This window comes from Sebastes umbrosus, chromosome 15 (genome assembly GCF_015220745.1).
Source record: "Sebastes umbrosus isolate fSebUmb1 chromosome 15, fSebUmb1.pri, whole genome shotgun sequence".
Classification (NCBI taxonomy): Eukaryota; Metazoa; Chordata; class Actinopteri; order Perciformes; family Sebastidae; genus Sebastes; species Sebastes umbrosus.
In genome coordinates this window covers 22,406,963-22,434,609 of record NC_051283.1, presented here as the reverse complement: position 1 = coordinate 22,434,609, position 27,647 = coordinate 22,406,963, and the positions used below count along the sequence as shown (strand labels likewise).

Below are 27,647 nucleotides of genomic sequence, written 5' to 3'. Positions count from 1 at the left end.
GTCAGACGATCAGGCAGGTTGTAAACAAGCCAACAGCGTCCCATTTCATAGAAATGACTCACAAGCACTGCCTGCACACAGATTGCAAATGGTGGCGGGGTCTCGTTTCACAAATGATAAACTGAGATGATTACAGCAGACAGCTTTGAGTAATATTTTTATGGTTGGCCCTTCATTTTCTCTTCCAAGTACGTTTGGCTGACCTGAGGATTAGTTTAAATCATCTAACTGCTCATGTTTCTTGCCCCGTCTGACTTTAGCAATGTCACCATGTTTCCATATCTCAGCAACTAACTTCAAGCCGCTACGAGGAACCAGAGTCCCTTTAGAAAACCTCTCATTTTACTGCAGCAGGATCTGACAGTCTGCCCCGTGCCGTCCTGGTTCTGGTTCTCCCGTGCCTCCCTTCCCTCCAGCGGGCCCAGCAATACGGCCTGGGCCTCCAGCAGCATGGTATCTGTGTTGGCCCCCAGCGGGGACCGGCGGAGCAGCGAGGCGAAGCTCTGCTCCTAGCCGGAGGAGGAGCCGCTGCTGCGGGGACGCGGAGCTCTCCACCTCTCGCCGGAGCTTCTAAGTGTAGCTCTGTTGCTGGGCGCTGATGTTGCTTTCACTTCTTATCAATATAAGTTCTTTGGCAGCAGCAAAGCCGGATCTGGGTCTGTCCGCGGCGGGCCCTGCTGGAGTCTGAGCTGAAGGAGTTTCTGGTGAACCTGCATGATTTTGTCTGATTTCGCACCGATGACAAGCATTAAGAATAACTACATAGAAATAGCCAATCTTCTCGCTGATAGTCTCGTTTACTTATGCAAGTCATATAATAGAGGCATCAGTATTAAATTGAGACTGTTCCATAACCAGTTAAAAATACCTCACAGTAACTTTAACAGCCTTATTATTATTACCGGTAGATATGATGTCCAAAACTATAAAAAACAAGTTGTAATAGACCAGAATTCTCCTCAAGACACCCTGTTAAATAAGGAAAATGTGACGTAGAAGCAAAGCTAATAATAAAGTAACGAGGACGACAGCGAGTCCAAACATATGTGGAGAGAGAGGCAGAGATTTGTTGATGCTAAGCCAGTCTGTGGGCTGGTCTGGTCCTGAGGGTGAGTCAGAGAGTGGGTGTCCAGCGGTCAGCAGAGCCATCAGGGGTACGAGTTGTTTCTAAGTATGAGTGTGTGTGCGCACAAATCTGTGTGTCCTGATTTTGTTATTCCTCCAAATGTATTCAGCAAAATGCATCACAATGCTAGAGGCTATGCTTTTTTATGATTCCCTGCCAGTGTGTGTGTTTTTTTTATATTAAATTCTACGTAAGCTCGAGCCGGAGTTACCGCTGAGCAATTCGCCCACCACTGAGCTCTTCTTTCTTCCTCTGCCCCTTCTCTCTGCACCCCCCGGTTCTCTACCCCCACTCTGGTTTTATCTCTCTCTGCCTTATCTATCCCTCTTTCTGCCAGGCTTTCTCCTGCTGCATTTCTCTTTCACTGCCTCCTTCCTGTCTTTTATCTCTCTGTCTCACCGTGTCTCTCCCTCTCTCCCTCTCTCCCTCTCTCTTTTCTGCCCCCTCTCTCTCTCTGATGGTACTCATTGCCGATGGCTCGAGAGCTCTCCTCGTTCCGTCTCTGCTGGTCTCAGTTCCCATCCCAGGCAGGTCACACTCTCTTAGCCCTCGTCACAGACTGCCCACAGCTCCCAGAAACAAGCGCACTAAATGATTCCCGGCAAGAGGCTTTTGTGAGAAAGAAAAATAGAGGGTTTATGTAACCGCTCAGCTGCACAATTGACTTGCCCGCTGACATGTTTTCTCTTTAGGTAAACACGGGCCTTTTATTCCTTACAAGACCTCCACTGACCTTGTGGAGGTTTCACCTCAGTGCGGTGCATTGTAGGAGATAAAGGGTTTGGTTTTTGCTTGCAGTTCTGGTTTAATATCGCCCATTGTGATAATTGAGTATCGAATCAATCCAATACTCTCTCATGCTCGTATTTACTAGTGTAATCTGTATACCTCACTGTGTGCAACTCATTAAAATATTGTTTTATGTAGGGCAACGTGAGGCCGGGGACTGCTGTGGCACTAACAACTGAGTTAGCGTCATGTCATGACTGAATTAATGTAACTATGGAAATGCTGAATTTTATAATGACACTGACTAATTAATTGTTTAACCCCTTAACACTCTGTCCGGAGGCTGTACCGGGATCAGTTCATCATTGGTATCATATGAAACTAGAAAATCTAAGGAATTTATTGGTATTAATCATGCTAGCTTGTTGGGAAGAACGCTAAATTCTGGCGAGGAAAAACTGGCATGGCGATTTTCAAAGGGGTCCCTTGACCTCTGACCTCAAGATATGTGAATGAAAATGGGTTCTATGGGTACCCAGTGAGACCATTTTTGAAACTTGAGCTCACTGTATAAAATGACCTGTGGTGACCTCTAGAATAATCACAGCCTCATGAAACTTTACAGCCACAAACTAGAGACCTAGAGCATTCAGGGGATGGAATGATTCCTAGGTAGATTGACAAGAAGGGGGTTTCTGAGAAGTTTCCAAAACGGAAGTCCTCGCCATCCAATCACCGAAAAAAGGCAATTCTAGCAGAAAAGGTTTTTAAACCAAAACACAGCATGACTATTTTTATGGTGTTCCTCAAGGTCTTGGTGTCTTAATGTGGTATTTTGGAGGGATTATTGATAATTTTTTATCAATTCTCGAGTGGTAAAAATGGTTAAATTTAGCACCAAATCTGTGTAACAAATGGTATCAAATTGCTGCAACAATTTATGAGACATAATAGAGCATGGGAATGTGCCGTCATATTCTTCTATCATCATGATCTAAACCCTTATACACTTTCACAATTTATTTTTGATGAATTAATTAATTTATGAATTATTTTTTATGCTATTACTCGGTAATAGCATAAAGTAATAGGTACTTAGTTGGTTGCAATCTGCAACCACACTGCTAGATGCCACCAAATCCTACACACTGTACCTTTAAGTGGGTTCATTTGTTTCCATATTATATTTGTGTTCTTTCCCAGATGCCCGTAAATACAATATGTACATAAGAAAGTATAAATGCCACTACTGCTGAATCACTAAAGTTCCATTGTTCATTGTCTTACTCAGATTGCCAAATCCTCAAGAGCAGAAAAAAAAACGTTTTACTCATCAACCAGCTATGACCAGTGGATTTTCATTTGCCAACCACAGAATATAAAAAAAAACTAACAAATGGTTGGTGCCTTTCCACAATGATTGGGACACAAATCAAGCTTTTGCAGCTACAGCCAAATATTGACCAGCATCTGGCAATTGGCCGCTCTTCCTTTTTTTAGCAACTCACTCACCGATGTTGTGTATTTTGATGTTTGGCCTGACTGTGTAGTCGGGAGAGGTCTGACTGGAGTCGTCATCTGCCTGGGAAACTGAGAAACACACCACGTATACACACACAAAGACAGAAAAGAGAGAAATGATGGAGAGAAAACACGTCATTAAAATGACAAGACTGGGTAAAATGTGCATTTTTGGGCACCGCTAAATTGTACACAGATATAGTTATAGCAGAGCATGGAGCAGTTGGTGTGTGCCCCTGAAGAAATCCTGGGAATCCAGACTCTGAAGATTAAAAGCATTCGGAAACGGTGGACAGAAATCATTTTTACATTTGCTGTTCGTCTAGACATAGAATTACGTTCAGTCTGCCAAATTATCCATGAATGAATGATGTGTGGGTTTGTCGATGTGTTCCCGTATATACGTTTGTGTATTTTCTGCTTTTTTTAAACTAAATATATGTGTTTGTGTGAGCCTGTTTGGAGAATGCAATAGCATAATTTACATAGGGACTGGTAGCAATCAAGTCACAGCTCTTTCGCAGATGTAAAGCATATGTCATGAATATTCACATCTCTGTCTTATCTTAAAGTCTTGTAAAGGCGTTAAGGTGGGAGACACGCAGAGAAAATGAAACCGGTCTGGAGGCTGCTGAAATCAACAGCTTTTCTGATAGCAAGCTGTTAAAATGACCTTGGCTGAGTAAAGGTTGTGGATTGTAAAACTGCACTAAATGCACCAATGCACACATGGCCATTCACACACACACGCACGCACTAAAAAGATTTACGGCCGAACAAAACTACCATGTGCAGGAACACACACGCAAACTCCTACACCTCGGACACACACGGCGGTGCACGCGCAAACGCACGGAAGCCAATGGAGGCGTGGTAGACACGTCAATAGATTAGCCGTGACACTGGGATGGGGTGGGTTGGGGGGGTGTTAAGGTGATGTGTACACAGGGGCTGACACTGGCCTGAGTGTGGGATGTATTAGTGCTGACAAGGTTAGAGGAGAGGGGGAGGCTTTCAGCGCTGGGCTTCCTGATCAAAGGCCTGCAGGGGAGAGAGCAGGCTACCAGGGTAAAAATAACACACACACACACTATACATGGCAGCAAGCATCAGAGAGCCAGAGAGAGAAAAGAAGAAGAGATAGACAGTAGGGGGGGGGGAGGTGGTCAAGAGAGCGAGGGGAGGGAGGGACGGAGAGAGAGAGAAGGAGGGTAGAGAGAGACGAATCTTGCAGCTGAAATTTTTTTTTCTTCTACATCTTTTGTACGGCTTCATGAGAGCATGTCATTCACTGAGAGAGAGATGGAGCATTACTGTAATAGCACTGAGACAGAGAATAACATTAAGCCATCACTCTCAAAGCGCTGCTTCGAGGGAAAAGACGCCATCATCAAAACCTCGCCAAGACAGCGCGCGCCGCAGAAAAAGCCTCTCTCCGAGACAAGACTGTCAGATCTTAGTTTTTCTGTCTGCCTCTTTGTCTCTGTGTGTTTGGGGGGATGACAAAGAGATAGGGAGGGGGGAGAAGAAAGTGGAGATGAAGTGACACAGGAGGAGAGGAAACGGTATGAAAACGAGGGTCTCACCGGTGGAGCAGCAGACGTAGACCCTCAGTCTCAGGCAGCTGTGGCCGTGGTGGTGGGTGGGCGTGGCTGAAACGGAGAGCAAACATGTCAACCTTGTGCCCTCTGCAGGCCACACCGCCCTCAACAATCAGCAAGCTCTGCAACCTGAGCAACTGTCTGTCCTCAGCTGAACTTCCACAATCTATTAGGCATGCGATCAATACATGTGGGTGACAGCAGCCGGAGAGAAGATGTTAAAATATTGGATGTTCAGCCCTCTCAGGCTTTTCCTATCCATCACAATAAACCAGTGTCTGTCTACTCACAGATATAGTAGTACTCCTGGCCCACGTTGAACTCGTAGCCCAGCGAGAAGGCGCTGTAGCGCTGGAACTTCTCCGAGAACTTGATGGGAGCGTGGGGCGCGTGGGGCCGGTTGCACTCCCAGCGCTTGAAGCCCAGCTGGGGGTCGCAGGTGCGGTAGCCGTGGTAGCTGACCATGTAGAGGATGTACTGCTCGGCCACGGTGCGCTCCAACGTCCCCCGCTGGCTGGTGTTGTAGTGCGGGCAGTAGATGTCCAGGTAGTCGTTGACGCTGACCTGCACCGTGTATCCCTCCCTCCGTAGCCTGAAGGGAAAAATACAGACAGATTTAAGTGGGGAAACATAAGTGGATTTAAAAAAATAAAAAGAAGGAAAGACAGACAGAAATGTGGATAAGTACCTAGGGCTGCAAATAATGTAATTGTTTTGTTCTGTTAAAGGATTAGTTTGACATTTGGAGCTTTGTCGTCAGCTTGAGGTTGCCAGGCAACCAGAAAACCATTCTCCGAGGCAAGAAAGAGTGCCGGACATAACACCTCATAAAACGGCAACATGTTGTTAGTGAGCTTTAGAGGTGCTCATAGATTTGTGTACCTTTGGACAGAGCTAGGCTAGCTATTTCCCCCTGTTTCCAGTCTTTATGCTAAGCTAACTGTCTCCTGACAGATATGAAAGTGATGTTGATGTTCTCATCCAACTCTCTCTCCAAAATGTTGAACTATTCCTATAACCTCTCAATTATCTTTACAATTAAACAATTCTTTAGTCCATAAAATATCAGAAAATAATGAATAATTCCCATCACAAGTAGAGTTGTTCCGATACCAATACCGGTATCATGTGTGTGTCCGATACTGCTTAAACTTTGGGATAGGATATCGGCGAGTACGCCTGTCTATGCACCAATCCAATACCATCATTTATTAACCCAGGAATTAATCAACTTGTTTAACTTGATTATTATATCTTTTTTTATATTATTAATTTATGTTCTTTGTAACTGACAAATTGAATAATAAAATAAAATTCTATTGCGTTCATTCTCTGTATGTATTTGTTCATGTTTTACAAAACGCTTTAACCCCGAGCCAGGCCATACAACAAAGATAGTAATCACATCACATCTATACATGGTCAGCAGTAAACAGCTGTTAAATAATAATATTAACTACTTTTCTTTTTATCACGCTGGATCGGTACTTGGTATCTGCATATACTGCAAGTTCAGGTATCGGAATTGGTATCGGGAAGGAAAAAATAGTATTGGAACATCTCTAATCACAAGTTTCCAGAGCCGTAGGCGATGTCTTCAAACATCCAAAAGACATTTAATTTACAATGAAGCAAAGAAAGAAAAGCAGCAAATACTCGACGTAAAAGCAACACAAAGAGGCCAAACAGCCACAGACTTTTCCCTCGGCGCACATTAACGCCCTCTTCTCTTCAAGAGAGAAACTATTACACCTTTCTCCCCCCTCCACCCCTCTGCATATAAAAACACATTTTCCTCGCTATATGCCTCGTGGCGAGTGCTGAGAAACGCTGCTGCTGAGTATGATAATCTGCACTCCTGTCTTTCCCCCTGAGCCAGCTACAGGCCGGGTCACTGAAGCGGAAGGAGATCCTGTCAGTGGCGATGTATGCTCTGGCCGCGGGGGGAAACCAACCGGCCTGCACGCGGTACGGTACATATGATGGCCCAGCTCCCCTGGCAACCGCCGCTGATGGACGAGTAGTGTTAGCAGGTAAGGAAGGCCACTCTAAGGTTGAGCGTGTGTGTGTGTGTGTGTATATGTGTGTGACGTACATACAGTAACTCTGACTCCTCACTGAACAACTGAGGCGATGATGTGATATGATTTTGCATTCGGCTGCACGCTGTGCTCTTCACTGTTTATATTACTAAGTATACTTATTATGTAAATTACACAATCTGTAATTAGACAAAGTAGGAGCCATTAGAAGGGCTCCTGCAGGTGATGAGATGGGAATAGTCCTTGGCTGCAGTGATGTGTGACATGCACCAACTACAGCTGTAATGACTCCTTTGCACCACTAGGTGGAGGTATTGCGCCGTCTCATGTTTAAATCCACTCTTTCTCCTCTGCACTCATTTTTTTTTCCTCTCCTGGTTGTCTACTCTTTCTTACACATTTTCTGCTACACACACACACACAAAGGAGCACACACCTCCCTCACTGTGTTTGCATAGTGCCTACACACACACATAGCTGCTCACATGCGCACACATGCATACGTTACTAGGTCAGGCCTCCAGAGAGATTATTATTCAATTACAAAATGTGGATCAGAAATGTCACAACACCTCTCTCCTCTCTCTTACTCTCTCTCGCTCTCTCTTTCCGTCTCGCCATCTGTCTCGCTGTGGCGTTACAACTGTTCCTTTTTCTCTGGATCCTCTCCTCACCTCCACTCCCATCCTCCTCCTCCTCCTTCTTCGTTTACACAGGCAGATGAATATCAATTCTCTTAACCAGTGTTCTTTTTGGGGCCATCAATCTTATCTGTGCTTTCTATCCCCGCTGCTCAGATGTGAGATGACAGACTTTTGTCTTGCAGTGTTGCGGGGAAGAGACAACACAGCTATGCTTCAAAGGGACTATATTTAGAGAGGGGGGTTGGTGGTGGTGGTGGTGCTGGTGGTGGAGGAGGAGGAAGTTTGAGATGGGGGGGGGAGATAGATAAAGCGGTACAATGGGTGTGTGGGGTAGAGAGAGAATGGTAAGCAGACAGACCTAAGATGAAAGTAGGGAGAACGAGGGGCTGCGTTGAATATGAAAACATGCCATGAGGAGAATCCTGGATGCGAGCGGCGTGCAAAAAGTCGGAGAGTGATGCAGTCATTGAGAAATAGGTGAGAGGACGGCGGCGTGCGGGAGGAGCTGAATGCGAGGAAGCAAGAGTGTATGTCTGTGTTTGAGCACTCAATAGTATTTATGGAAAAAACGCCGCTGGGTGTTACTGAGACAAATGCAGCGAACTCACCAGACATGCATTTGTTCTTATTGTTTTAAGATTTAAGCGGCTGGAGAGATGTGTGATACGTGTACATGAGAGGCTACTGAAATAGACAATAATAACTAATTTGGTGCATTCATGTGCTGAGTGTACAAGACGGGGATGAATCTAGAGCGGCAATGATTAGTTTCATTATCAATAATTATTTTTTGATGAATCTATTGATTGAGTCTATAAAATCACAGGAAGTAGGAAAAAAATGATCATTACAATCTCACAGAGCTAATGGTGACGTCTTCTTTGTCCAATCCACAGTCCAAAACCCAAAGATATTAAATAGAGTGACGCAGGGTTGACATATTTTTATAGGCCAACCAGGAAGTTAGCATCGCCCTGGGTTCCCTCGACAAAAAGCTAATGGGAATTTTCCATTGGCTTTTTGGATTATTGTAGAAAATAAGCTCTGTGGCAAACAAACGTTTATGATACGATCACGTTCTGTTCAGCAAGATAATCTGCACAAATGAACAACACTTTTATGATTTTTGAAGCGTGAATGAAATCGCCAGAAGTAAAAAGCTAACGTTAAGCTATAAACAAACTACACCACGGTCGCATGACTTCCCACCGCCACCACTAAGCTAAAGGCGGACTAGTGTTCGGCGTGAAGATGTTTAGTAGTCTCATTTAACCACTTGTTAGCAACCGCCTTTTTTAAGACACGTAAAGGCTTCGAAAGTCACGAGTGGGTTATTTATTGACGTATTTTATGTTGTAGAACAAAAAAAATCTCTTCAGCTTATGTTAACCACAGACCTTATTTCAGGCATTTAACTAAAAACCCATTCAAAAAGCCCACTGAGTTTAAGACGAGGGAACCTGAAGTGCTAAAATGCTCAATCATTTCCAGGTTTTAGGACTCACTCCAGCAGCAATCTATTTACAGTGATATAAGATGGAAAAAAGACATTTGAGCAGCACATTTGGGAATTTCTTATCATTTTCTCTTGGTAAAAAACTTAAATAATTTCCAGTTATTGATTATTAAAATATAATTAATATATTAAAATTGTTGTTGATTAATTTTCTTTTGTTCGACTAATCGTTTTTGCCTTAGATGAACATAAGACTTTACTGTTTTGGTTATCACTTAGCCCCAGTAGACGCAGCTACACAGCAGGAGGGAGGGTCATTTGTTCCAATCGTAAAGTCATAGCGATAGAAGAAAAAGCCGGGGGAAGAAAGGAAGAGCAGGAGGAAAAATGACTCTGGAGGAGGAAGAGAAGGTAAGGTGCTGCAGAAGAGGAGGAGAAAAAAAACAAAAAACAGCAGACTTAAAAGGGTGGAGTGAGAAGAACAGGCTGGCTGGGTGAGAGGAGTCCCTCTAGGTGTACGCTGTTATATAAGCAGTCCACTTAGTGGCACAAGACAGAAAGGTTGCAGGGCAGAGAGGAACGGAGGGAGGAGAAACAGAAGAAGGGGGTGAGAGGAGATTTAATAACTTACGGTAGGGAGGGGAGGGGGGAGGGTGAGGAAGGAAAACGCATTGAATGATGACAACAAAGAGAAAGGCACAGAGAGGGAGGCAGAGGCCGAGACAGAGACATAGTGCTCCCCGGGGATGAACATATATGTGGTAAAAGTGGATAAAAAAGACTGATGGCTCTCATTCTCTCGTTGTCTCTCTTTTCCTGCAGCCGGCTCCCTCTCTCCAACTCTCTCTTCCTCTCTTTCTGCTGTGCGATGTCTCTGTGCTGGTTTTGCTGTCTCATCATCATTTTCCTATGAGTGGGAGTGCGCAGCTAGTTAGTAAAGCTGGTGAAGACTGCCAGGGGAGGCAGATAGTCGGAGAGAGAGAGGAGGAGGTAGGGGGGGCAAGCGAGGAAGACAAAGATAGCACCACTGCACCTTTCACATCTGCGCTAAAAAGAGTCTTTGGAGAATACCGCCGGTATCAATAAATAACAACGGTGAGGTAGCGCTACAGCTAAAGACACTTAAAAACATACAGTGGACAGAAACAGAGCATCTAACGGAGCCACAGAAAATCTGTTTTTTTTCCTGTAGTAAAAAACACTCAAACACCATGAAGAATCATTTGTGAGTAACAAAAATGAGGCTTTATCAGGAGAGATTTCCCTCACTTTCCACGCGAGTGATGTCAATCATTTTTTTGTTTTCCTCCATTGAGCTTAATACTAAAACAAATCCATGTCATTTTTCTGTATAATAATTTTTGCCAGATAGCATCAAAGCAGAAGCAGGAGCTTGAGCGTTGCTGACTTTCAAGGAAAATAATACCAGCACAATTGTATTTGTTTTTTTTATTCCCACTGACATGAATGGATATGAGAAGTCTAAACCCACCGAGGTATTCTTCACAGTGTGAAGTTAGCGCTGTTTGTTCTGCTGCAGGTTCGCCCTACATTACTGCCAGCGGCTCCGACTGTTTTCAAAAATCCATTAAAAACAGCTGGAAGAGACAAGTTGTTGCTTTTGACAAACATAGTCCGACCTTGCAGTAAAAAAAAAAGACAGTAATAGCTTCTGACTGGAGAAGAAAAAAAACACTTGTGGGTTTCAACTCTTCAGGTATTAGAGAAGTACTTCACCCTCAAAATGATCATTTGTGTATCAATTGCTCACCCCGTGTTACTTTTGTTTTTCTCGCACGCTTCCACGGTGAAGAATCAAAAAAGTCTTGATGAACTGAAGTGAACGAGGGGCCGCGTTTAACAACAGCAAAACTATGTCAAAACATCCGTTAATAAACTCTCACACCACTCATGCAGTATAATCTAATTTATCCAGTCGAATGCTCACTACTAAACAGGCAGGTGCGCTACTCATCCGTAAGAGTCTGACTGTTTATGCATAAGTGTTATAAATAGTAAGGTTTTAGCGAAGATGCATGTGTTCAGCTGATTAGACTGGTCAGGTCATTAAATGGGGAGTTATCCGTGGTTATAAGCCTCATAGATGTGGGTCAATAGTAGGGGTGTAATTGTATTGAACCATTCGCTACAAGACGTTCGGTTTGGTTCCGCAACATCCTTTCGGTATGCACTGTGACCCAAACAGCGGCTTATGTCTACTACTACCTACTCCCGTTAGTTTAACCCGGAAAGTTCTGGCAGCGCATCAGTTGTTCTCTATCAGCTGCAGCAGTGCTGTAACGTTAGTTTGCCGGGTTAATCAAGCTCTATGGACAACGATTTGTGTCAAACTGTATGCCGACACTGTTAAACCGAAGTCGGGTTGTCCTATATCTGTGGATACACTTCAAACATTTAATGTACAAAGGCATCACATGAATGTGTCGATTAGGAGAGTGAAACAAAAACAGACTGGTGTTTATCCATGCAAATGTGACCACACTCGATCGTAAATTAAATGAGCAACAGTAGAATGTTAATATTTTCAAAATAAAAAAATAAAGTTATTTTCTGCATCTTTGTTTTCCCTATTGTACCAAAAACGTACCGAATTGTGACCCCAAAACCGAGGTACATACCAAACCGTGCATTTTGTGTACTGTTACAACCCTAGTCAGTAGGGCCCTCCTACACCCCATAGTAGGTTTTGTCATTTATTCACATGATTGATCACCGAAAGAAGGAATAAAAGTAGACGACAGCGACCTCTAGCGACAGGAACAAAAGCGGAAGCGAGGCGCTGTAGTATAGACAGCGTGAAACTCCCATGTGAAACCAACAACGTGGAGTTGTCTGTGTGTTCACAAGCATTAAGTTTTACTTTCACTTTTGAAACATAGTTATTTCAAGTGGTTTTGTTACCTAAACCTAAAAAAGCTGTTTCGTTTGTGTTCAAAACGTAACGTTTCATTTAGTTTTACAACATTAGTGGTTGTTGGTTTTAAGTTTCGCCTTCACTTTTACAACGTAGTAGGTGTAGTAGGCCCCTACTGACCCACATCTATGGTGCTTATAGCGAGCGATAACGCACATTTAATGGCCTGATAACAGTTGAATTGGGTGATGGGTTTGGGAAGTAGTGAGCATACGACTCCATTTTTGTATTCTCCGTTCGCTGTGGAGGCATGCAAGAAAAACAAGGTTTTCTTCAAGAATTCAAGGTAACACGGGGTGAAGAACTGATATACAAAGGGTCATTTTGTTGGTGAAGTATTCCTGCAATGCTGACATGCACTGTAAAGAATACAATGACACAGGTATTTTTCCTTTGCAAACACACATATCAGCAACTGTTAAGAGACTCCCTTTTATTGAATAACATCATAGGTGCACACTGGAGAATGAAAATGTCATATGAAAGCCAAATAACTATTGTAAAACGTTTTTATTACTTCTTGTACTTGTACAACTTTTCAAAACCTTACTTTATTGGGCTAGATTTTCTTTCACTTCAGTTTCTCTGGCAAAGATATCTAAGATTTGTCCTCCAGCTTGCTTTATGTGTTCTACAAAGCTATTATGAACAGAGATTTTCTGCGTCAAAGACAGCACCATGGAGTCAGAATGATTCAATTTAAAGAATCGACTTTTGCATAAATGCTCTTGTCGCCCGACAGACTATCACACCCACTGCACCGACGGTAAGTAATTGATATCTAATTAACAGTACAAGGTGTTTTTTCGGTGTCTGCATTGTTTGTCATTACTGCGTTCCAAGATGTATGCCATGAAAAATGACTTCATTAAACTTTTTATTAAAGCAATTATGTAAAATCTTGTACTTGCTGTGTACCTCCGCAGCGTCACTGTCTAGCTGTGTTTCTCAAAGAGTTGTAGAAGCTTCTCTCAGATAAAGATGAGGTCAGCGTGGCATCGTCATTGATGACCTTAAAACACACACTCTCTGGGGTAATCAACATCGGCCTCATCAGGAGGATAAACTACCGATGCGCGAAATGGCGTGACTTAAAAAGCCATTCACCAATCGCCTGTTTACCACCGACAAGACTCCTCCGATCGAGTCCCCTGGCAGGGACGAGCTGGGCTCTGCTGTTTTTCTCTGTACCTCAGCACCTAAACTCATTACTTGTGCACGCACACATGCGCACAAAAGACACCATCAGACACGCATACGAGCTCACACACACACACACACACACACACAATATCTCCTGTGAGTCGTCACTGATTGAGTTAACGCCGCAATTAACGGCCCGGTTTACAATGTTTCGATCCGAAATGGAGGATTGAGGGAGAAACAAGTGCTGAGCCAGTTTGTGGGAAGAGGCAAACGCTGCAACTCTCTTCTTTTACTATTAGACCACTGGGAGTCATCCACCAGTTTTCTTCACAACCTCTGTCCACTCCGGCCTCAGAGAAATTGAGGAACATTACCTTTTCATATTTACCCATTCCTGTATAAACCTCCCCACGGCTTATTCCTCGGCCTTCCACCTTTGCTTCCCTCATTTCAGATGCTCTGCCGCATTTCTTTCCTGGCCTTCATCTAATTCAGGGAAGCTTTGCAATAATGTTTTTTTAACATTTACAGACACCCGCACCTGGGAGCTACCCTGCACAGCTACATCACCTACAGCATATAGTCCTGCTGCTGAAAATTACAAATCTTGCTCAAGGACACCTTGACAGCAATTGCCTTTTAAAGCAGATTACCTTAACAGCAGATAAAATCTTAAAAGTTAAAAACTGTGATTTGAAAAATGAAAATGAATATCCGTTCTCTCTGTTACTGAGAAATGCTGAAATGCCAACGCTTTCAAATGAATTAATCACTTCAGTGATTAATACATTTGTGTTGATGTCGTGACATTTACACTGCGCGGCAACGACAACGAGGTGAAACAACTTCATAAATGCAGCGTTAAATGCTCAATTGCTGCTGTAGTTCAAATATGCCGAAAGTTATGGATTTCAGCTTTAAAGTGATATTCCATTGATCTCCTATGAGCGAAATCTTTTTGCTTTCCTCACTCGGTGGGAGGCCACAGTGCAGCCTCAGCTAAAGAACAACATCCGGCAGCAGCTTGCGGGGCCGATTCTTGCCGACACAGGAGCTGAGAAATGGATGTTTCAGTGAAAGGACGGACTATCTGCTCACTATATTCCACCCTGCAGTTCAGCTGCTTGGTGTCTCCGTCTCCCCCGGCCTCGCTCTGGCCACGCTTTTAGTAAAGTGGGTGGAGAAGGAGCTTGAGGGACCCCTTCAGAAATGTAAAGTATTAGCCAACTTAATGTATGAGAGGGGCATGCGGTGTCACATATTAAGGAACACAGAATTTCTGGCAGCACCCCAGGATTTATAGTCCAAGCTGGCGGAGGAGACGATGCAGAGAAGTGTCTAGACTCTAGCCTCAGATGATGGTTAAACAACATATATACATAAATACACACAAAGTTCCCAATCTGTTTTCTTTTTTAATTAATTAATGTATCCTTTTGTCTATAAAACATGACAACATTTTGAGAAGTCCCGATCACAATTTTTCACTTTTCAAATTGCTTGCTTTGTCGGACCAGCAGTCCAAAACCCAAATATATGCAATAAACAATGATAAAAAACAGCAAATCCTCCAACTTGTCCATTTATTGACTAATTGTTTCTCTATTGTGTGATAAACAAAGTTCTATTTGTTAATTGCTGAAATGCTGAAATGTGTCTTTCAGCATTTTTCTTGTGAAATACTGGATAGTTTTACCTCTTCAAGCCTCTTTCGGCATTTTTCTCTAGGAACACTTGATAGTTTGACCTCTTCAAGCTTTTAAAAATGTATTCAAAGAAAACAATACAAGAACTGTGGTTGAATTGCTCACATATGCAAAGTTTCAAACGGGGTCGCGGGTAAAAGGCTGGGAAAACACAACGCAAAGGGCACGTTGTATTTGCTAGTGTGCTCAATGGGCACCCGTATTTGAATTGTTGCAGAGAGGGAAACAAAACTGATCATGATCAACATAATCACACCATTGCCACGGCGCCAACCTCTGATTAAATCACTTGCAAAACATTATGGGCTGCTGCCAGCTCGTTCAGAGGAAATATGATCAGGCATGAATTCCATTGATTAATCTATGTGGCTTAAACTGCTCTTTACTTTCTAGACATCCACAGAGGAAGTTTAAATATCAAACAGAAATATGGATGACACAGTTGAATATTAAACCGTGGCTCTCCTCCAACTAGACTCTTTGCATAAAATAAATGTAATCGAGGCCACTAGGCGTGTTCCTTTTTTCCCCCTTTTATTACAGTGAAATGTTTCCAAGGACCACTTGGGAATGTTTTTCTGGCTGGAGTCGGCCCCTGTGCTTTGGGCTTTGCATTGGTGTGGCAACTCAGACTGGCAGCAATACGGCTTACACTTTAGTGAGCACTCAAATCCAGCAATTAAATTCCATATTTTAATGTCCGTGGTTTAGTTAATGCAACTGGGATTTTGAGTGGCTAAAATAGATGCGCTACAGTCCAAAAATCTGGTCATGTTGAAATTTGAATTATAAAAACAGAATGGATGACACACACACACACACAAAAGAGAATAAATGGGAACAGATAATGGGAACGCCTTTTCTCCTAATGGCCGAAAATCTTCAGAGGTAGCACGAGGCGATGTCAGACCGCGGTCACGATACAGTCTTGAAAAGCCATCCGTCCTGCTGCGTTTGTGGTGCGATTAGGGGCTATATCCTGCGACAAGCCGCGATAACAAGGGTCCACCTCTCTCAAGGTGAGGCTCTAATTGTACCTCACTATTAAAGGCTCCATCGCCCACATCTGTTCTCTCCGCGAGCTCACTTCTCATTTGCTGTCTCACGCATTCTCCTCTCTCCTTGATGCAACACACGTATTATATACGTACAGGCGCAGTATACTCCAAACATGATTGAATTTGACGTAGGGCTGCACGATTATGACCAAAATGATAATCACGATTATTTTGATCAATATTGAGATCACGATTATTCATTGATTTTAGGGACAACATATTTTTATTGCACTTTCACATTTAAATAAACAGAGCGCTGCTTTCACTTCCATGTTGTGCTACATTCCTGCTAATGTGCAAATCTTTGCTTCAAAATAAGACTGGTCCTTATTCAGAGTGCATCTCCTAGAAAGCAAAATAAAATTGTTCCAAAACTATTTACCCAAAATTAAATCCACAGAGCGCTGCTTTCACTTTCACTTTGTGCTTTCAGCTTGTCCTGCTAATTAATAAATCTTGGTATGAAGATAAGACTTACAATAAGGTTCTTCTTCTCCTGAATTTAGTGCATTTTTTGTTTTGCCCGTCTGCTTTCTGTTAAAACGAGTAACATATAACTCTTCTACTCTGGACTGCAGACGCAACAGTCAGGAAAGTATTTCACAGGCTACCCTGGTGGGGTGCCCGCGCAGAGGCATGGCAGCTCCCCAAACGAAGCCGAAACATCTGGATCGTCCCCTGGTGGCTGGATGTTAGTTTCGGAAGCGATTGATTCTATTTGCACCGCAGCACACATTTTAAACATCAATATCGCAGTTGATCATGTTAATTTAATTGCCAATATCGTGATCGTAAATAATATTCAATTGATTGTGCAGCGCTAATTTGTTCTCAGGTTGTTAAGGTGGCATCCTGAATCGAACAGCATTGAGATATTACTCTTTTTCAGCAAATATTGTCCATGCTTTTCATCACTTTTCGTTAAATAAAACACTTTTTTTTAAATGAAATCCATCACCTTGACAAAGCACTGATCATTTAAAAAAAATCTAATCAGTATAATGTCTTTCAAAACAAAAGTAATTCCAACACAATATTTGATACATTCTGTACGTATATATTTCTGTTTGCTATTCTGCTAAACATCTGTTAAGTGCCTTCACCTAATGGACCTCATGTCCATAATTATAATGCTGCCTTTTTTGAGAGGAAAACGACGAGTCATGTGTAAATTAGGACAATAAAATAGTGTAAAATTGGCAAAAAATGAACATTTAAAATGTGTAAAGAAAATCTACACAACCTTAATCAAGGGCACAGCCTGCTTTGTCTCACACATTTTCTAATGAATCTGCTATAATATGTTTTGAAGTAGCTGAAATGACTCTGAAGCTGCACAATCGACATTACCAATCAATATCTTTTCACTCTGAATTGATTCTGACCGGAGGTGTGGACGCAATCAGAGCCAAAAGCAGCCCCTTTTTTGTCACCGACCGGACATATTACCTGAGAGAACACACCAATTTCTATTTTGTGCTGCCACTTAAACGTAAAGGGTGCTGGCCTTAGAGACAGAGCGAGCGTGTCAGACACAGAGGCACAGAGACAGAAAGCGAGATAGCAGAGGGGCTGTGACACACAAAAGAAGCTCTCGTCAAGATGAATTCTACACAGCACACGCCCTCAGCGAGGGTGCCAGGCAGCTCCCGCTAGCCCGCCGTGGCCATGTCCAAAAACAAAGCGCTTATCTCGCCAATCTCCAACTGTCTGGCCACTGACGGAGCAGAGGACACACTTAAGAAAAAGACTACGAGGGTTCACAAACACACATCGGCTTAGTATTCATTCATGGATCTAGAGAAAAAAACGGACAAGTTAAGCATCTAAACTAGGGCTGTCAAGGTTAACGTGATAACTTGTTAACGCAAATTTGTTTTAACGCCACTAATTTATTTAACACATTAACACAATCGATCTTCTGAAGGTTGTAGAGGGTTCAATTTTAAAGCTAGAAAACCAGAGGAATCCATCTGTACCAACCATGTCATACTAGCTTGGTGAAGAAAAACTGTCATGGCCATTTTCAAAGGGGTCCCTTGACCTCTGACCTTAAGATATGTGAATGAAAATGGGTTCTAAGGGTACCCACGAGTCTCCCCTTTACAGACATGCCCACTTTATGATAATCACATGCAGTTTGGGGCAAGTCATAGTCAAGTCAGCACACTGACACACTGACAGCTGTTGTTGCCTGTTGGGCTGCAGTTTACCATGTTATGATTTGACCATATTTTTATGCTATATGCAGTACCTGTGAGGGTTTCCGGACAATATTTGTCATTGTTTTGTGTTGTTAATTGATTTCCAATAATAAATATATACATACATTTGCATAAAGCTTGTTGATAAGAGTATTAAATACTTGAGAAATCTCCCTTTAAGGTACATTCTGAACACATACAAAATGTGATTAATCATGATTAGGTATTTGAATCGATTGACAGTCCTAACCTAAATCAGTGTAAAACTGAACACAAAATAACCACAACATAAGAGAAAAGTAAAATATAACACAAATCCACAGAGATGCTTGAGCACCATGAGACAACTCAGCCACTTGTATTATTTTTATAAAGCGCGGTATGCAAGCTTTGAAGTTCAGCGTGCGAGGGGCTCGGCTGCTGTCGCAGGAAGTCGACCACAGTGGGGTGTTCACTTTCAACAAAAAAAAAAACTCAGTCTTTAAGCCCCAACTCTGGGCTGGCACACACATCCCTCTCTCAGCCAGAACGGAAGAGAGGAAAGAGAACAAAGACAGGAGAGAGGGAGAGGGGGAGAGGTGGGAAAAGAAAGAAAGAAAGATGAAGGAAAGTAGTTCTGGGTCAGATTTAGACTGGACGATATTCAACCAGTGCCAACCTAATGGATGCCAAGTAGAATAATCTGGTCTTTTATCTCCAAGCCATGGCAACTGCAGGGTTTCGTGTATGGTACGCAGCCCCCCGAAACACAACACACGCTCATGCACTTTCAAAAGTATAAAAGAAAACGTCAAAGCGAAATGAACAAACTCCCTGATGACTGAGGCTAAATGCAACTTACACACGGCGTTTAACGAATAAACACCCTCGCATTACGTCATTCTCAGCTTGTGATATCCCCGAACATACAGGAGCACTAACACTTCCGAGCAGGCCTCCATAAATAATTCACCCACTTTCTTAAAATAACCCACCGCCCTTTTAAAATATATCCTCTTTTCTTTGTGCAAACAAACCCTCCAGCTCGCACAGCAGAGTGGTCACGGAGTAATTATTTACACGTACCACCAGAGAGCACTGATAAGAGCCCGTATAGGACGAGAGAAAGAGGGGAGTCTGCTCAGGTAGCATGTCAATCTGTGGCCCATTAGCAGGTGATGCCGGGCCGGCGTGTTCAAAGCAGCTCCCGAGGTACGGCGGACCTGAATAATTGACTGACCGCGGCCCACGTTTTTGCTCGCTCTATCTCCTCTGCGTCACCTGCGGAGCTCCTCTCCTCCTATTGTTCTTATCCCCCCACCCTCCTTTACTTCCCATCTCTCTCTTTGTGTTTTCTTTCATACTTTCCTCGCCTCCCGCTATATCTTTCCTCTCCCTTCTGTCACTCCCCGTCTCCCCAAGGCTATGAATTGTGAAGGTTGCCGGTACATATAGGCACTTATGTAACCGAGGAGATAAAGAGTTCTGAAAACGTTCGACATCCTTTTGCAGAGGCGAGGCATCTCTCTGCATGTTTACTTCCTCAGGACAAACACCGCAGCTGGGAGAACTGGGAGGACTGGGTGATGGGAGGATGAAATGTTTGTACTGTTTTCTGTTGAAACGCTTCCGACAGATTGAGAGATTTGAGTGGACAGTTGAGAGCGTTGAATACTGAGCAGGCTCTGATGAGACAGCCCTGGAACAGAATGAAGGATGGCGAGGGATGGCGAGGGATGGGAGGGAGGTTGTTACGCCGCACAATGATACTCGAAGAAATCCACCTGCTCTCTCCGTGGCCACAATGCCTCACCCTGAATATGGAAACCCCCTTTCTGGAACTACTTTGTGATGAGGCACAATACATTATCCCTCCTCTGTTCGATATGCGGCGCAGCATCTGGCCGAGGGCCGTTAATGAATGCCGCCTCATGCCATCTCCTAATGGAATTGCCTTGTCTTGGAGTTCACTGCTGTGACACCGGCTCAGCAGTGGCGAAAAGATTACTAGAAAGATTAAAAGACAGAATAAACCAGAGGCTGCGCGTGACAGGCAGCGAGGCCCCCAGATCACACATTAGATAATTGGTGTAAAAAAAAAAAAAAAAAATCCCCCGTCTCCGTCTCTCCTCTGTTTTCTGCCGAGGTTTGGAAACGGTGGGCAGCAGATCCCCGCCTGGCGTGCTGTCACACCTCCGCAGTGAAAACTGTTTGAAGAGGCTGGAACAAAGCCTGCGTGGTGTATGTTATGTCTGTGTGAAAATGTTGCCTTTGTGGACCCAGTGATGAGCCCAAATCCAACGGCATAGTTACGCAGCTGGTTAGATTTGGGAACAATGCAGCGTCGCTCTTACTGACATACACAGAAAATTTCACACAAAGACGAGCACACACACTTCCCTCCTCACTCCAAAACAAACACCCTCTCACTCCACTACACATGCCTGCTTTATCTGCCTCTCTTATTGTGCCAGTGCATCGTTCTCTCCCTTCCTTTTCTGTTTCCACTTTGCTTCACTCTACACTATCTTTCCATCTATCTACAATGTGTAGTTATCTCTCCCTCCATCTCTTCCCCTTTCGGAGCAGCCCCAGCGATGGGCTTGTGCCCTTTCATAATTCATGGAGTTGTTCTTATGGCTCAGGCAGCCATGTCGGATGTGAATCTGTGTGCCTCAAAGGCTCACTCAGCCTCACCCCGCCTCAGCCGGGAGGGTTACCGCTCGAGCTGCTTTGTGCTCAGGTACCATACAGCATTAAATCAACACGCTCAATCACACTTGGGTCATATAGCACATGCAAATTCTCTGCTTTTGTTTAAACCTTCACAGACTACGCCTCCTTTTGTGCAGCTCACAGTAGGGCTGTGCAAAAATTCCACATTGTCATTTATAGTATCACCATATTTTTGTTGATTCTGAGCAGGTTGTAATTCAAAACAAATAATATTAGTTAATATAAGTAATATAAATTATTTTACACATATGAACCTCAATATTTTGATTGCTAAATATCCATAAACCCACAATAATGTTTTTTTTTGCCACCTGTGGACAGTGTAACATGCTGTAAACACATCATTTACATTATCACCGATTAGGCGAATGTGTTTGCAAAAAGTGGCTTAATGAGCAGATACAGAGCAACGTTGGCAATTCAATATTTACTCTCTTTTTGCTCTGTTTTGGTCCCCTCCATCTCCTGGGTGAAATATCTGCCTGGCTCTTTCTTTAGTTGTTAAATGTTCCACTATGTTCACCAGCTAGTCGCTCATTTTGTCAACCATTAGTTCCTAGGAAGGTAGTGTACAGTAGGTTTGTTAGAGCCAGCCGCCTGCTGCTGGTGTGGAAATAATACTAATGTGACTGGCGAGAGTGAACGGAACATTAAATGTGCGAGTCGTAAAATCAAAACAATGATGCTAAAATGCTCCGTAGAACTGAGGGGGACTGCGGGGTCAGGTGATAATATCTGTGGGTTCATAGGAGCGACATTATGTGACATTATCCACTGTAACATAATATATTGATAAGATCAACTTTAAATATCCCAATATTGATTTAAACCATATTGCCAACAACTTATCTAACAATACCTGTTTTTAATCTGTACCAAATCAATGCTGTCTACGAATGTCACAAGAATCGATACTTCGGTACCAAGTCAATGCCAAAATTATAAAAACGGGACGGTACTCGGTTTTTCTACAATACCATAGGTACCGTCAGGGCTCAAGACTACCATCGTCCCGGGGATGACAGAGAATGTGTTTGGGACGTCACAACTCACTATCAACGCGTCCAGGGGACACACCATATTTTTATAGATAATGCTACATTGTGAACAACAAATCCGTGTTGAAATCTTCAGGACGAGAGCTAGTTAACGTTAACTAGCTCTCGTCCTTTCAACATGGTAGGTGCCATTGATCTACATTATGATGTGTTCAGGCTCTACGTATGATGTAGGAGTAAAAATGAGAATTGGGCAAAGGTAAATTCTAGCGTCATTGTTCAAATGTAATCTTGTAAAATGTCATCTTTGGTGAGAAACTTGAATAAATCCAGTTGTTTGAAAGAGATTTTTTCACAGCAATATAAAATTGATAAAAGAGAAGGAATTATGACATGTTTAACTTCCTAACAAAAAAAGGAGTGTATGTTGAAGTACATGGGATTTATTGTTTTACTTTTCTTTTTTACCGTGGTATCGAATTGGTATAGAGAATTGTGTCGTTTCACTGGTATTGGTATCGACTACTAAATTGCTGGTATCGAGACATCCATAATGCCATCTAAACCAAACATTAACAGAAATTTAAAATATTATCTGAAGTTAGCACAAGAAAAAAAAGCTGTACGCATGTATGCACCATTCATGCACATGAAAAAATATGTACACATTCTCATATAATGAAACGCCACGACACACTCAATGTGCTCTAGAGGTAAAATGACACATTTGATTGGTCACTTGATTGGAAGCTGAATTAAGCTGCAGAGTGTTTAGTTCTCGCTGTGCGGATCTGTGGGCAAAATGGTCCATGTGGCAGGAAAACAAAGGACGAGCGTCTCTGCTAAACAGGCAGCTGAATTAGTGTGTTTCATGTGCGCTGTATACTATAAACACACAATCACACACACACACACACACACACAGACGAACACACACATGTCTGCCTGTGTACAATCCCATTAAACCCACAGACACCTCAACTGTTAAGCACTCACAGCTGGGCTTTTCTTTCCTCACACACCCAGCCCAGATGAGTGACAGCTTTATGGACACGTTCTGAACACGAAAACACACTCACAGAAAAGCGCACACATTAAAGGCACACTCCCACATCACCACACACACACACAAACACACACACACACAGCCTCACACCAGCAGAATGAAAAGGAGACTCGTTAGCCACTTTAATCAATGTTAATCACTGCAGACTCGCCTCACTGTCAAGACTGCGACAACGTCTGTCTGAGGAGGATAGGGAAGGGAAAGAGGGACGGAGCGAAGCAGGCGGAGGGAGAGAAACGCAGACAGACTGGGTGGAGCAGGGCGGGGAGTCGAGTGTAAAAATGGGAAATGGTATCCAAAAATATACACTGCCCGCCCGTTGAGCGCTGAACCCATTGCAGTTTTGATGTACTTTATCTTGTTTTTCAAGGTCTGTTTCTTTGGGTCCGTGCGGCTGAGCCTCGGTGGGGGGACGTGGTCGGGCCAGGCTCGCGCCGACGGGGTTTCATTTCAGCTGGGGGGGGGTGGGGGTGACGGAGAGAGAGGGGATAGAGGGCACAGGGAGGGAAGGATGCGAGAGGTAGCTGGGCAGAAAGATAGAGAAGGAGGATAGGAAAAAGAAGAGATGAAGGAATATAGAGGTGAAGATAAGAATTGAGTCGAGTGAGGGGGGAAAAGTGTGCCCAGGCGTGGAGATAGTGGAGAGGTGAAACGCTTTAAGCGAGGCAGAAGAAAGGGATGCAGAGACGGAGGGTGGCAAAGGAGGGAAAATTGAAAGATGAGAGGAGAGATTATTAAGAAAAGATGTGTAATGCATAAATAAGTCGTGACAAAGGGAATGGATCCGCTGAATGTGGGGGGAAAAACATTGTTTTGAAGTTGGCGGCCAAGGTGAAGGGAGAGCGGCGGCGGGGAGGAGGAGGCGGCAGATTGGGGGCAGGAAGTAACACACAGATTGTGTTTATCAATATGTAATACAAATGTGGGTGTTATGAAATGGGCTTCGGCCTTCACGGTTTAACCAAAACTTTAGTGCAAAGCTTAGTGCAGGCAGCCGGCGGGAGCACAGGCTGAATAGTAATGTCCTGTGAGCGGTGATTAGAATTTCAGATAGAGACGGGCAGGCCGCTTCGCCATGATTCCCGGGCCTAATGCTGCCGGCCTGTGTAGCGAGGCATACAGGAGCTCTGAATGTGACCTTATGTGCGTAAAGATAGAATACTCTAATGTACTGAGCTGTGTGTGTGTGTGTGTGTGTGTTTGTGTGTGTGTGTGTGTTTAGCTTTGCATTCATACTGTATGTGCTGAAGCATGACAGAGCGAGGCCATCTGACCGCATTTAACGTGCAGGAATCAAACTGTAAACACGTGCCCGCTTCAGAGCGGCAAAGCAAACACGGGGTCGACCTGGCGCACGGGTCACGCTAACAGGCTTCACATCATATTAAGCGCAAATAGACACACACACTTCACATGCTGCTTCCGTGGAGTGTGTCCGTCCGTCAGAAGTTGACGGCTGTCAGTATGCGGGGATCAGCTGGGGGGGAGGAGATAGAGAGAGAGAGGTGAGCGATGTCGGGGTAGAAATGACAGGAAGGAGCAGATGGAGGGGGCAGAGATCAGGAGAGGAGGGGACAGATAGGGATGGAGTGAAAGAAAGAGAAAAGAGAGAGAGAGAGTAAGGGACGCAGAAGAAAACAAGAGAAAGAAAGAGAGGAGAAAAAAGAGAGAGCGATAAGAGGATAACCCCTCCCTCCCTCCCTCCCTGTCAGTCTTTATGATCGTCTATTCGGCGTCTTCTCTCCATCAGCGACTCGGTAACCTTCAGCACAGGACCCAAGTAGAGATGATGAATTGAGACGGAGAGCAGAGAAAGGACGGAGATTAGCAAACACGGACAGATGATGAAAAATGACAAACAGAGAGAGAGAGAGAGAGAGAGAGAGAAAGAGAGAGAGATGAGGAAGAGGAGGGAGGAGGCGTCAGAGGAGGAGAAAGTAAAAAGTGGAGGGAGGAAAGGTGACATTGGGGGAGGAGAGCAAGCCGCTGGCTTTTAGCTGGAGGACGGCCACAGGATGACATTAGAGGAACGCACTTTGGCTGCTCCTGCTGGGAGGTTCTGCGCGCACACACACACACACACACTCAAATACGTGAGCGCACACAAAAGAGGCAGGCGGATAAACAGACACATGGACAGACAGCTCTGTAAACACACACACACACATACACATACACAGGTAAAATAAGCAGCTAACTGGTGCTGCATACTTATGCCTCCTAACCTGTGGGGAGCCCCCCCCCCCCACCTCCTCCCCTCCACCTCTAGTCTAGTTTGTGCGCTGGCCTGATAACCTTCATGGCAACTGGGCTAAACACACACTCAGGGTGACAGGTCTGCCTACCTGCAAAAACAATGATAACTTTGTCTGTGGGGGCTTCAGAGGCCGCTGCCAGCCAGTCTCAATACTGATACAGTTATTAGCGCCAAAAATGGAACGTTTGACACGTTGTAATTTAAGCCAAATGAGCGTTATCACACTGAAACAGAGACGTATTTTAGTGTTAATTTTTACGACAAGGCGGATATTACTTATTGCTCGGGTTAGACGGATGAATCGGCTTTCTAATATATTTTGACTGAAACTGGCCTTTAATTAAATATCAGATGTCAGCCCGACTGTGTTGTAAAATAAAATAATGGCGTTTGGTCCCTCCGCGGACACTAAAAAACAGGCCGTAAAACCGGCAATGACATTTATTTTATTTTCATTTTTTATTTCTTCATGTGGTGGTTAAATATATTTTTGTGAATTCGTTCTCTGTTTAAAAGCAGTAATGTGCTCTAGACTTTTCCCATGCTTTTTAAATGAACATCCGGAGTTTCTGCCAATTCTATTCCATTAGTCGGTTATTTTAAATGAGCAGCAGGGGTGGAAAGTGACTAATTGCAATTACCATCATTGCTGGAACAAATTCACTTTTTGCACACTTTTTAGAAAACAATAATTTGACCTTCACTTGAGTGAAAGCTTTTTGTAGTCTTTCCATCCCTGTTCATTGGGGAGTTAAATAAGCATATGATGGTCTAAAGGTATTAACACACTTTTTTTGTGTGATTAATTTGCATGTCAATATATTTTTTTTAACGGTTGTTTTTGTCATGAATACTTTCATACAGAATGTCAATATTATACGGCGAAAAAGCAACGTAATTTCTTTTTTTGAAACAAGGTAGATTTTCTGAACTTTTGCACCACAAATAAAAGCATCAACCAATCACGTTGTGCAGAACGGGTTGAGTTGCTCTCATATTTATGAAACAACAACATGGAGGTTCCATAGTTCGAACTAAACGGCAAACTTTATTACTCCTTTCAACCTTGACAAAGGCAACGCACACCAGATCCACTCCTTCCGTTCTTACCTTTCAAAATAAAAGCCCTACACATAGGATATTTGCAGGTATTTCGCATTTTCGTGTCGTTTATTCGTCACGCCCACGGTGTGTAAAGGCCTTAAATCACTGAAACAGCATGAATTGAAATGAATGAATCAATCAATCAATCAATCAATCAATCGATGAATTAATGAATCAATGAATGATATAATTTCCACACAAAATATTGACTATCAACAGGTTAAATTAAAATGATGATTTTAGTCTTCTTAACTCCTAATTAGTTCAATTCTATGAACTACTTTTTAATTGAACATAATACAAGTGCAATGACATTCACATCATTAAATACCATCTGAGCTTTTTATTTACCCTGTGCAACCAAACTAGTGTCGAAACAAACGTTGGCTAATTGATTAGTTTACAGAAAATTAATTGAAAACAATTGTGATAATAAAAGTCATTTATCAAGCAAAAAGCCTGAGGAGCTGGAACCAGTGAGTGTTTTACTGTTTCCAGCTTCTCTGCTGCTTTTACCTGTTTCATATCTTTGTAAATTGAATATTTGGGGGTTTTGGATTGTTGTTGTTTGGCCAAAAAAGCTATTGGAAGACTTAAAAGGGATAGTTACAATGTTTTGAAGTGGGGTTGTATGAGGTGCTTATCCAGAGTAGGTATCTTATTTACAGTAGATGACGCCCCCAGCTTGGAGAAACAGACAGGAGCACCGACACAGGAGCAAAGCAATGTACTGCTGTGGACGGGGACGGCAGAAAAACTTATTTTAGCCACCTAAAAGAAAGGCTCACATAAAAAAAAAATGATATCCGTTTAAGTGTACGCTATATTTAGAATATTTTCGGATGGCGAACTGAACTGAAAGTGAAGTGTATCTATACTGTTTTTGTCATCAGAGCCTGCTGGCTTTGGAGAGAGCATAGATAAGTTTCACTTCCAGTTCAGTTCCCCGTCGGAAAGGAGAAGGAAAGGGCTGTCTGACGGCAAGACAGAGCGGTGAAAATATTCTAAATAAAGCGTATAATTAAACAGGTTTTTTTTAGGGGAGCCTTTTTTTATGGCTAAAATACGTTTTTCTACCTGTCTACAGCACTGTATTGCTTTGCTCTGGTGTCGGTAATCCTGTCTGCTTCTCCAAGGTGGGGGCACGCCGACCGTCATCTTCAAAACACCCAAACTATCACTTTAACGGGCATTTTGTCACAATTTCTGATCTTTTATAGAAATTAGATTAGATTAATAGATCATTAAAATAATGCAAACCAGAGGTCATCCAAACCTCAAAAAACCTGCGTCACCACACAACAGGATATGAAAGTATACTGCATGTTCTCTCAAGAAA

The 27,647-nt window shown here is 43.2% G+C and overlaps 1 protein-coding gene across 1 annotated transcript in view; it reads right to left on the bottom strand.

The window, feature by feature from the left end:
- efna3a (ephrin-A3a) overlaps window positions 1-27,647 on the bottom strand; it is a 76,163-nt gene that overhangs the window by 6,536 nt on the left and 41,980 nt on the right. Inside the window, exons 2-4 of the mRNA XM_037795387.1 lie at window positions 5,268-5,569; window positions 4,963-5,028; window positions 3,368-3,445 (exon numbers count right to left, since the gene is read on the bottom strand). Of these exons, the coding sequence (XP_037651315.1) occupies window positions 3,368-3,445; window positions 4,963-5,028; window positions 5,268-5,569 (446 nt within the window). The remainder of the gene's footprint in view (window positions 1-3,367; window positions 3,446-4,962; window positions 5,029-5,267; window positions 5,570-27,647) is intronic.